The sequence below is a fragment of the Triticum aestivum genome, unplaced genomic scaffold, assembly GCF_018294505.1.
Source record: "Triticum aestivum cultivar Chinese Spring unplaced genomic scaffold, IWGSC CS RefSeq v2.1 scaffold19435-4, whole genome shotgun sequence".
NCBI classification, from domain to species: Eukaryota; Viridiplantae; Streptophyta; class Magnoliopsida; order Poales; family Poaceae; genus Triticum; species Triticum aestivum.
Window position 1 is genome coordinate 266,812 of NW_025228059.1, and position 12,125 is coordinate 278,936.

Below are 12,125 nucleotides of genomic sequence, written 5' to 3' on the forward strand. Positions count from 1 at the left end.
TTTTCAACGTATAGCGATGATGTTCTGCAATGTTCCATTCCTACGCTTGCATGGCGCAGTCTTATTTAATGATTGTGAACTAGAAAATATCTTCTAGAGGTATGTAATTAACTTTACGTTCTGTAGCCAGGAAGTGGGGATTGTCCTAAAATTAACTTCATTTCCACAATGTTTGTGGTTCAAGTCAGAGCTAGTGAACTATATTAATCACTTTATATAAGTGCCCCTACATACAATAAAACAATGAGTACCAAGATTAGCAAATTATTTCTGCAATAATTGAACTAAATTTGATTGTCGCCTGCTTCAAGAATTGAATGATGATGGTTTTACTGCACAACATCGTGAAGTCGTTCCTCAAAGAAATGTCTTCGTTCCTAAACATTGAAAATAACTACATGAACACCAGCTTGAACCAACTGAAATGTCTAGGTAGCTCAATGGATACGCTCAAAGCTTAAAGCTAGTTCTATCTCTTCTGATCATGCTACTAATCTTAAATTCATAATGACGAATTTATTTGACATATACAAATAATATTTCATTTTATCACTTTTATGAGAGTTCCTGCTGCGAGTGGCAAGTCAATTTTTACCGGGTAAACTAATTAATTAATTTCGTTTTTCAAGGCAAAATCTACTCAAAGATTATATTTCTATATTTCTAGTATGGTGTGGAATGAGCTTAATAATTCTGGATAATTAGTCTCTTCTGACAAGCTAATATTCTGATGTGTGACTTCTTCATTTTTATGATGATCTGTCTGTACTCTTTTTAAAATATTCATTAAATTTGACAGTAGCCTGGTTTTGTATATCTTTCCTTGGTGTTGCCTACAAATTGATTTCTTTTTTTTCTTTCAAATATAACTGTGAGTTTATCTAAATATCTCGATGTGCTCTCGTATCTGTTTGGCTTTTTGTTGGAATGTCGTTGGTTGTTCGACTTTGTATGCTTGCAGAATCAGGCATTGGTGGTGGCCATGATGGAGCTGATCTTTTGCACAACACATAAGATTCTTGTCCGGTTAGATATTGTGATGGGTCGAGCAGGTAAGCTTATCTTCTGCAAGCAGGTTCAGGCACTTGAACTCTTCTTAAACAAAATGTATTGTTTTCCTTTTTACTGCCATTTCTCAAGTACAAGAGAGGACCCAGATTTTCTCCATGACACTTTGCTTAGCTGTTACCCACCTGGCCACCTGTCACGCTCTCCTGGCAGGCTACGTATTTGATCTTTTCTGGACACCATGCTATCTCATCCCTTCATTAGCAGCTCTCCATTCTCGTCCTCATGCCTTCACTGACCTGCCTTCTCTTTTATTGGATGATGTTCTGCCCCTCTCTATTGGATGCTCTTTCACTTTCCTTCCTTGTTCATCAGTCCGCCTTGCTTTCAGTTACCTTCTCCTTAGTACTCTCCCAGTTCTGTTAGTGCAGGTTCTCCCTCTAGCTCCTCCGCTAACTGATGACTTAGGACCCTTTCCCTTTTATCCATATATTTGTGTCTGCTCGTAGATGAGAATGTTGCCATGTTCAGTGGTAGCATAACTAAATACATCATATTTCATGTGCTTCATGGAACCTCTTTTGTTTCTCTTCTACCATTTGCTACATTGCATTTGATTATTTTTCATGGTTATGGCTAGCTATATCAAGTCCTAGTTTGATTTGTATGTTGTTCCCTCTCATTTGCTTTATACGTTCTTTATTTATATGGACTAGTTGAGTGCCCGTGCGTTGCCACGGGACACCATACCCTACCAACAAGACAAATGTTGCTCCTTGTCCACCTCTTTTATCTCAAACCACTCCTTTGCTCTAGCTTCAGTGTCGTCACTCTACTTCACTCCAGAAAACTCCAATATGACATGATATGTTAGCGTTTACGACATGTGTCATTTGCTTTTTGTACGGATTGCTAAGGCTCATGTGTTGGTGTATGTTTCTGTGAAAGTTCATATTTTGGATTAATCAGAACTTTCAAACGAAAGCTTCATGTATTGTCCAAACCTGAATTTATTGTGATAACTCACTCATCAAAGGGAGTGAAGCAAAAGAATACCGAGTTGGGAAGATGAAAACAAAAAGATGGACAAAGTCGTTCTAAAATCTGATAATGACCAGGGTTACTCTGGTCCATGGGAAGATTATGAATTCATCATCATGCTATATTATTGTTCCCTAAAAAGAATAAGGAATAAAGTAGTAAAAAAGCTAAGCTTAGATTCATGGCTCCAACTTTATCCAGAACATCTCAAGTATATGTATCTACAAAAAGACTTGCGCTTCGGTAGACCCCCCTACAAACCGTATAAAGGATAGTATGGACTTTTCACACTTTCGTATATATGATGAGTTGTCCGTAGGTATGTATATACGTATAAGCCAGTATGTTTATCTTTTTTCTTCTCTTCACTTAAAGTTTCACATTTTTTTCCAAATGTAAAAATAAGTGCAGCCAGCAAGGTTCGAACTAGAGACCTCCTGTTAGACCATACAACAAGGTAACCAACAGACCACATGAGTAGTTGTGGCACTTGTAGGTATGACAGCTTTCTTAGTTATAATACGCAGTGGTTTTCCTTTTTTTTTTTTGGGCCGAGTTTTCATCTTCTTTTTTGTTTTCTACTTTTTCCATTTTTATTTTCTTTTTAAAAACCGTGAACTTTTATTAAATTTATGAAATATTTTCCAAATCTGTGAACTTTTTCCGAATCCTTATTTTTTAAATATATTTTAGATAGTAATTTTAAATATATTTTTACGTCAAACATGGCATATATTCCTATCATGGGCATGCTCACCTGGTAGCAAAAGTTAAGACCATTTCATGAATGGCAAAAAAATAAAATTCAACGGAGGGTGTTCGGGTGGCCACAAGGTTTCGCTTGAGAGCACCCTGTATCTCGACATCCTTGAAATGGCCCAACTTTTTCATGGCCTTGTATGATCAATTCAAGGCACAATGCCAAGTTATTTTGGTTTTCGACAAATTTTTGCATTTTCTGACATTTTCTCAGTCAAAAAAGAGCGATAAATGGCAGGACGTGTCGCAAACTTGCATACGGTATCGGAAGTCGTTCAAACCTGACATGGATGCCAACCATTGGCATGCCCACATGCTTACAAAAGTTGGGGTCATTTGAAGAATGTCCAAACATAGACAATGTTTAATGGATGGTGTTCGGTTAGGCTAGAAGGCTCTGCCTCATAGCACATTGTTTCCCAACATCCTTTAGATGACCCTAATTTTTTCCATGAACTTGTACGACAAATTCAAGGCATCATGTCAAGTTGTTTTAGTTTCGACAAACTTTGCCTTTTCTAGAGTTTTCTTGGTCAAAATAGGCCAATGAATGGTCACACATGTCGAACTTTCATACGGTGTTAGAAATCGTTCAAATCTGACATGGATGGTTACCATGGGTATGCCCACTTCCTTGAAAAAGTTGGTAACATTTCAAGAATATCCAAAACTAGACCATGCTCAATGGAGGGTGTTTATGTTGGCCAGAAGCCTCCGTCTGAGAGCACATCGTTTCTCGACATCATTCAAATAGCCCGAATATTTTTCCACCATCTTCTATAACTAATTCAAGGCACCATGCCATGTTGTTTTGGTTTTCGACATTTTTTGCATTGAGTTTTCTAAGTCAAAAAGGCAGATAAATGACCGGACGTGTCACAACTTGCATATGGTGTCGGAAATAATTTAAACCAGGCATGGATGTCTACCACGGGCATGCCCACCTGCTTGCAAAAGTTGAGGCCATTTTAAAAATGTCCAAAATTAGATCATGTTCAACAGAGGGTGTTTCGTAGCTAGAAGAGTCTGTTTTAAAGCACGTTGTCTTTCCACATCTGTCAAATGGCCCCAGTTTTTTTTCACCAACTTATGTGACCAATTCAAGGCATTATGCAAAGTTGTTTGGATTCTTGACAAATTTTGTATTTTCTGAAGTTTTCTCGGTGAAAAGGGTCTGATATCTTGCCGGACGTATGGCAACGTGCAAACAGTGGCGGAAGTCGTTTAAACCTAGCTCGGATGCCTCATGTGTTCGTGTCAGGCTGCTGCGAGAAGTTGGAGTTATTTATCCATGGTCCAAAAAAACACCAGTTGAGATTAGTGTGCTAGACTAGGCTAGACGGATGGATCTCTAAGCATGTAGTTTTTCCTAATTTGAATGCTTTAGTTATTTGCAGTTTTCTTATTATCAATTAACATGAATATTTTCTCATATCGTAACCACTTCTTGAAATTTTGTCAATAATTTTGATGTTTTAAATTGTGTATGAAAAAATTATAAATTGAAGATTTTTCAAAATTGTTAACAAATTCCGAATAATTTATGTTGAAGACAAATTGTATACTACATATTTTTTTTTTAAATTTATCAACTTCTTAAAAAAGCAATCATTTTTAAAATTTGGGAACAAAAATATAAAAAATGGGAACGTACATACATGATACAATGGCTGTTTGGAGACACATACACATACACTAGACTACATGCATGAATCTATCACGAAGAAATCAGCAGAAATGACATGCGCGCACACACGTGTACAAGTATAGCTTGCACAAATCGATTTGGAATTTGCACATGCATCCACGTAGTACTTACTACGTTCCTCCACACAAAATAAATATACACACAGAGAACCCTTGAACAACTTGAGTAGTATACAAAAATTCTTAAAAAGAAATTTGAGTAGTACAAAGTACTACACGGAGAAATTATAGTAAAATGTCGTGATTTACATTTACAGTAGTGATGTCGTAGTCTAGTGGTTAGCTGCCCCGAAATGGAGGACGAGGTTATGAGTTCGACCCCTTGTTCTAGTTTTCTTAATTTTTACAGCAATTTTACCTCGCACGCACTCAAATGGCACGTGGCCTCCCGCCTGGTGGGCTGGCCCGGTTATGCACCGTATCCGTGTTCGGTAATTACTTAAAAAAACGAGATGTATTTTCAAAATGACCATCATGCCTTTCATTATGAAGAGGTATGAGGTAATCTCAGCCGTTAATGTGTTTAGGGGGGTCTATCAAAGCAGAATTCATTATGAAGAGGTATGAGGTAATTTCAGCCGTTAATGTGTTTAGGGGGGTCTATCAAAGCAGAAGTGATACAAAAACTACATGCCATCATATGTGGTACTATATAGAAAATTTATGTCCTAATGACCTTCAGTCTCAAGTAGTATGAGCTAGCACTGTCTTTCCCTCTCTCTAGTTCTAAAGATGAACAACAGAGCAACAAAAGGCATGTGATTACTCTGTCTCCTCATCTTTACATAGTTCAGAATTCATACGCATGATGTATTGTTATCCATTGTGCTCGGCTAGCTACAGAATGTACATTCTCCTCAGCCCCTATTACTCATTTTATTTCTGATGGTAAGGCACATATATAGCCTTGTGGATAGAAATATAGGGACACCAGCATGCAACATAGCCATTGTTCTAAAAAAATATGCACACAAAGTCTATGCAATAAACAAAACTGAGACTCAATAGCTACTTGAGTATATATACTTAATCATGTATAGATCCGGTTACACTACAAGTCATCTGTTTAGTGCCTCTTGTAGTACAAAATGTACTAAAAACAACATAGAAAATAATACCTCATTAAGGTGCAACATTTTCATTATTACTTCATGGAGAATGAATTAATGCATACTCCAGTTTACTGAACTGAAAGTGCATGCTCATACATAAAAATCTACTTGTTTCAAAAAACAATATAAAGTTCAAAAGAAAAGAACGACCTCGTCACAACCTGCATAGGAAAAGAAGGTAACTGCCGAAACGAAAACCATAAACCTTGTCAGACAGAGAGATACAAAGCATAAAGCGTCAGCCTTGAACCATTCAAACATCAAGTTGTTACGTTCATGCTGAAAGGGGCATGCGACCAAGATAACAGCGAAGGAGAACTTGTTCCTCTTGCCTGAAGCGATCCTACACTTGGTCAAAGGTCCACCGTTCGACGAGGAACTGTCGACCTTGAAAATAAATGCTTGATACTCCCAGAGCATGTTCTGAAAAATGGGATAAGCTGAGAAGAACAGAGCAGTTATGTTAAACAAACAACTGTGCAAGAAATTTGGCCCCTACCTTGTACCTGTTGTGCGCATCACACTTAATTTGTTCGACGTGCGATCCACATACAGAATGGCGTAACAAACACAACAAGACTATCAGATTTCAATTACAGATCAAGCAAAACTCTCACAATGTTTACGGAACTGAAAATCATAATTTCTCGTCGACTACGTCTCAGCAATGACAGATTTACTTTCCTTTTGTAGGAAGTGTCAAAAAATGTCAAACTTATAGAGAAGTATTAGAAGTCCATGCTCATACCTCTTCTTTATCCTGGAACTATTTTCCCATCACCATTAGAAGTTGCTGGAAGATTGTGACCAAAAATAATAGTGCATGTCCTAAGCAATAAATCAAGATCCAGCACATGTTTTGTATTAGGGATCATACGAAGAAGAGAACCGTATAAAATTTGAGAGAATATGCATCTGTACTATTAGTGCAGATCATAATTAAGAAATCAAGCTGGATTTTTTACTCGAGATCTCTATTAGGAATCAGACCGAGAAGAGAACCGTACAAAATTGTCACACCTACGCCTGTGTCAGCGGGAATATAAGTCGCCTGGCTCAGAATATCCATGCGAGAGAGCTTTGTGAGCTGGCTAGTGGGTCCCGGGAACTTCACCTCCTCGTTCTCTGAACCTCACCCCCTGCTTCCTCCTCGTATCTCCAATTCCCCATTCTCAAACTCTCCTGTATGGCTGTATCTTGGTGATGCTGAAATAGATGATTCGGGACATTACAAAAAGTTAAGAGAGGAGAAGCAAGAGAAACTTATGGGTGGTTGTACTTCTTCTATCACGAATTCGCGATCAAGCCAAAGTAGGCGGCGCTGTGGACTCAGTCGCGGAAGGCGTCGACGGCAAGCGGGAAACCCCCAGCCGGTCGTCCCGAGGTCGTTGTTGAGCAACGATAGGGTGGAGACGTTGCCGTTCTCCATGCGCAGTCCCCGGACGAACTCCTCGAACACCTCTGCCGCTGGTCAACGACGGGTCAGCCGGGTCGCCGCGTGACTGGCGAAGATAAGAAGAGGCGGAGTGGGGAGCTTACCTGCGTGGAGCTGGCCTTGCGGAGGAGTCACATAAGACAACCACGCAGAGGGGCTTCGCCGACGGGAACATGGACATCACACCGCTGCCTCATTTGATCTGTGACGTCCGTCGGTGGTTGGCCGGTCGTCGCCCGGGATCTTGGGCTAGGGTCAGCCTTGACCTCCCGAACAGTTGTGCAACCTCCGGTAACACCTCCTCAACAGAGGAGGGGCCCGCTTCCCATCTCCCGGCGGCTTGACAAAGATGAAGCGCGGCGGAGCGGCGACATGGCGTAGGGTGGTGCGGTTGCATAGGGCGGTACGCCGCCTGGATCATTGGTGGGGGGAGGGAAGCACGCGGGAAGACGTGTGCGTACGTGGGCTGTTTTCTTTTTTTCTTTCGTGCGAGGAGATCTTTTTTGATGTAGGAGGCGGGGGATCGAAGGAGGCAGAGGGGGATCGAACGAGGCGGGGGGCAGCGAACGAGGTTGAACCATCACGACGTTCGATCCTCCTTTAATAGTAGAGATTTATAGCTACGCCATTTGCCTGTTTCACATTGGTGATATGATATTTGGGATCATTATGGCACCTAGTGAAATAGTGACTATCACAATACCTGAAGAGCACGCTTTCAGTAAATACTACTATTCATCATTTTGCTTTCTGTTATTACAGTTTTATGGACGATTGTTCTATGCTAACCGATTTGCTTAAATATTTTCTCAACATGTCTCTCAGTGTTTGTCTAACTGCCAGATATCCAACTATTTGTAGCTATGTTTTGTGGGCAATATATCCTTCAATCACTGTTTCAGATAGGCAAATCAGGTGCCAGACGAAATACCAAAGAACTCTTTTTGCAATAGATTTTCAGGTTCCTGGGATGATGAGATCCCTGATTTTATTTCTCATTTGCTTGTAAATGACATGTCCACTTTTTATTCCTCAAAGTGGACATGTCATTTTTTCCCTTAAAAAAATGACATGTCCACTTTGAGGAATAAAAACTTTTTGATGTCAAAAAAATCCCTCCATTATCTAATATAAGACCTTTTAGCTATTTCAAAATATTGACTACACACGTACTAAAATGAGTTAACATACATACTAAAATATATCTACATACATACGAATCAAGAAAAAGCTAAAAGGCCTTATATTAGGGAACGGAGGGAGTAGTTTGCATCTAGCAGTCAAATGCTTCTTAGGTTTGTGGTTCGGAAGGTTAAATTGCCTCCATGAATATTTTGAGCATGGTCAAGCTATAATTTGCCATGTTTGTCTGCAAGACTTCTGTTCTGAAGCATCTTGCTTGTTACACCCTCTGTTCCTAAATGTAAGACTTTTTGTCAGTTTAATTTAAATTCACAAAACGCCTACCTTTCAACTATTCCTGGTCCAATTTAGCGCCACCATCATTTCTTAGTTTCAGAACGTAGAAGGTGGAAATATGCAAACTCATAAGCTTCCCCCTCAGGGCGGTGAAAGTTGATAATATACCATCAGTCAGGCATGATTCATTCAAAGATTCAGTTTCCTGCAGCTTGACAGGTCTATGATTTGTGTGATTGACATAACATAAGATGAGGGGCTGAAATTGAGTACTACCCTGTTTGTTTCGGAGCAAAGAGCGGGGGGATTTTCAGATGATGGAAGAGAGAAGTCCATACAGATGACAAATGTTCAGAAGCAAAAGCAGGTGGCGATCATTCACAAGATCAATTGCAGACAGCTACTACTTAATTTGGGGCTGCGGCCTTCTTGGGGGACTTGGTAGCGGCGGCCTTCTTCTTGGGCTCCTTCCCGGCGGCGCCGGCGCCCTTCTTGGGGAGCAGCGCCGAGTTGATGTAGGGCACCACGCCGCCGTAGGCGATGGTGACACCGGCGAGCAGCCGGCTGAGCTCCGGGTCGCCCTGGACGGCGATCATCAGGTGGCGCGAGTTTCCTTGGCCGCGTCGCCAGCGAGCTCCAGGACCTGCGATTCAGCCATGAACGAAATCGGTCATCCGTCCAGCACCAGAGGAACGGGACCGGGCAAAAAGGCAGATGCTCGAGGAGGAGGCAGATCAGATGTCGAACAAAAACGGTCGCTACCTCGGTGGCGAGGTACTATAGGACGGCGGCGAGGTAGACGGGGGCGCCGGAGCCGACGCGCTGCACGTAGCGGCCCTTCTTGAGGTAGCGCCCGATGCGGCCGACGGGGAAGTGGAGCCCGGCCCTGACGGAGCGGGTCACCGCCTTCTTCCTCGCGACGCCCTTCCTGCCGGCCATCTTGCTGCTTCTCCGGCGGACGGGGAACGCTACTCGAGGTGCGGGGAGCGGGGGTGCTGGATCGGGATGCTGCGCGCTGCTCTGCTCTGAGTCTGTGGGCTGGAACGGCACCGGAGGCGCGGGTTTTATCGGGCGGCGGGAGCTTCGCTGGAGGCGGGTAGATCCGTGGGAGCACCGGATGGACCAATCAGAGCGGACCGATTTTGCGTCGTGGTCAACTTTGCTTCGTTTCTAAATCTTCTTTAGAGATTTTAATATGGACTACATATAGATATATCTAGACTGCTTTAGAGTGTATATTCATTTATATTTCTCTATATGTAGTCTATATTAGAATCTGTAAAAAGATTTATATATTTAGAAACCGAGAAAGTACGTCCATGAGGGGAGGCCCTTGGAATTGAATTGGGCCAAAACCAAATCGGCCTCTCTACTGAAATGAGTTTGAATTCTATTTTTTGCTGATTAGCAGCAGATAACAGTTGGAATTAAGAATGTGTTCGGATGTATTCTAACTTCTAACCCCATCAACTTCACAGATGAAATTGACATGAAACCTAGAGCGAGCTTGGCCCAGCTAAAATCTCGAAGTTGAGCTCGAGAAGCTAAATTCTCGAAGTTAAATTTTTGCTGGGCTCCAAGAAGCTAAATTCTCGAAGTTGAGCCCGTGAGCAGAGCAAAAACCTAGAGCGAGCTTGGCCCAACTCCACCGATTGAAAAAATGTAGAGTTTGCCTAATTTACAGCAACTTGCCACCGCTAAACATACCAATTCGTAACTCCCTTCGAAAAGAAAAACCTTTCCCTCGTTGCATGAGCAATCCCCTCGAATCGGTACACTCCTCTCTCCTCTCGAATCGGTACCACTCCTCTGTTCTCCCAAGTGCCAACCCTAGCCGCCGCAGCGGGCTTCGTCGCCATGCATGCCACCAGTTCATCTTCGGCCGCCACTCCTACCCGACTGCAGATCCAGCTGATCCAGTCCCATCCCCGCAAAATCACGTCGACACAACCCCCAAGACGAGGACCGACCTCACAAGAAACTACACACCCAATTTTTCGAATCCCTACACACAATGTGCACTTTATAAGCATACACACATTACGCACGTCATGTGTTGGAAACAACATGTATCACGACACAACCTTTATGACTCAAAACATATCAAACACAATAAGAGTCGCGCAAGAGGCGCCCCCTCGCGATGTCCACATCCGCAGCAGGTTTATTGTTTGTTTTGGCCAATGAGAACGCAGCTTCGTGTCCACATCAGCACTCGTTTTGCCCAATGGAAGCACCGGTTCGTGTGGGTCCATCGCATCGCTCTCGCCGCCTCCTCGTCCGTCTCGGTCGCCTCCACCCTCGATCCCCCCCCCCCTTCTCCTTTTATCCCCAAAACTTCGCAGCACACGCAACCTCTCCGTTCTCTTCTTTCCACGATCTGGTCCTTCCCATTCTTGGCAGGAGGCAGAGCAGCTGCCAGCGGCCGGGAAGGTGGGGAGGAGGATATATATATTAAAATAAAACTAAACCAAAAACTAAACAAATAGGAGAGGGAGGTACTTACGGTGGCGAGACGGGACCGAGCGAGAGAGAGAAATGCGATGGCGAGAAATCTTGCATAGTCCACTGATTGAAATATTATATCATCAATATAATTGGCAACAACAATTTTATATTCTATTACTATTTTTTACTTAAAATTTTCTATTTTATTACCATTCATAAAAAATTGTATTAGCAACACCACTGAAAATACCTACATTTACTAAAAAATCTATTACTAGTTCTTTTACTAAAAATTTATATTACCAAAAATACCCTAGCTCTAACCCTAACATCCATCCATCTATCTATCCATCTATATATCCATGCATCCACCTGTCTATCCAAGTATTACTAAAAAAACTAGTTCAAATTCATCCATTTATGCAATGCAGGAGGGAGAGAGGGAGGGATTGAGGGACAGGGTCAGAGGAAGAGGGTGGGAGGGAGAGGGTCGGAGGAAGGGAGGGAGGAGGGAGACATACCGGGGGGGGCGACGGCGGCAGCGGACGGCGACAACGGCAATGCGGGAGACGACAGTAGTGGGGGGATGGATAGGACGGAGAGAGTGGAGAGCAAGAGTGAGGCCGTGCGCACGGGGTAGGATAAGGTGGAATTAGCAGTAGCGCGGGTCAGCAGACCAAACTACTGCTAGTCCACCTAGCTGTAGCGCGGGCCCGTAGCCCATGCTGCTGCTAAGTTGAGCCGCTGAGCTAGGCCCGCGTTGGCCGCAGTAGCAGCGCTCGTGGGGCGACCCGCGCTACTGCTAAGGCAATTAGCAGTAGAGGGATGTCGCAACCCTACACTACTATTAAACACTTACCTGTAGCGCGGTTCATGTCACGCGCTACTGCTATATAGCTGTAGTGCTACGCCATAACCCCGCACTACTATTAAATATCCTAGCTATAAGCTTTCTCCTAAATAGTGGGTGCTCCTGTCTTGCCTTCGGGTCGGCGCCACAGATGAGGCATGCTGCTCCGACCTTGCCTTCGTTCCCGTGGAGACGAACTACCCCCAAGATGAATGGCCTCTTCAAGTCGAAGCCACAGACTATGCCATGTGAGAGCTCGTCATCTATGTCGACCTCCACTCTGGCTCACGTGGCGCCGACGCCAAGCGGGAGGAGAAGGTGAGTTTGAATATGTCTGCTCTTCCTA

The 12,125-nt window shown here is 43.0% G+C and overlaps 1 protein-coding gene across 1 annotated transcript; it reads right to left on the reverse strand.

The window, feature by feature from the left end:
- Positions 1–8,669: 8,669 nt before the first annotated feature.
- LOC123173006 (uncharacterized) lies at positions 8,670–11,804 on the reverse strand. Its single transcript, XM_044589874.1, has 3 exons — positions 11,789–11,804; positions 9,244–9,567; positions 8,670–9,124 (listed from the first exon to the last, which is right to left on the reverse strand). The coding sequence occupies exons 1-3, from the start codon at positions 11,802–11,804 to the stop codon at positions 8,889–8,891; spliced, it is 576 nt and encodes a 191-aa protein (XP_044445809.1). The 3' UTR covers positions 8,670–8,888.
- Positions 11,805–12,125: the final 321 nt, after the last annotated feature.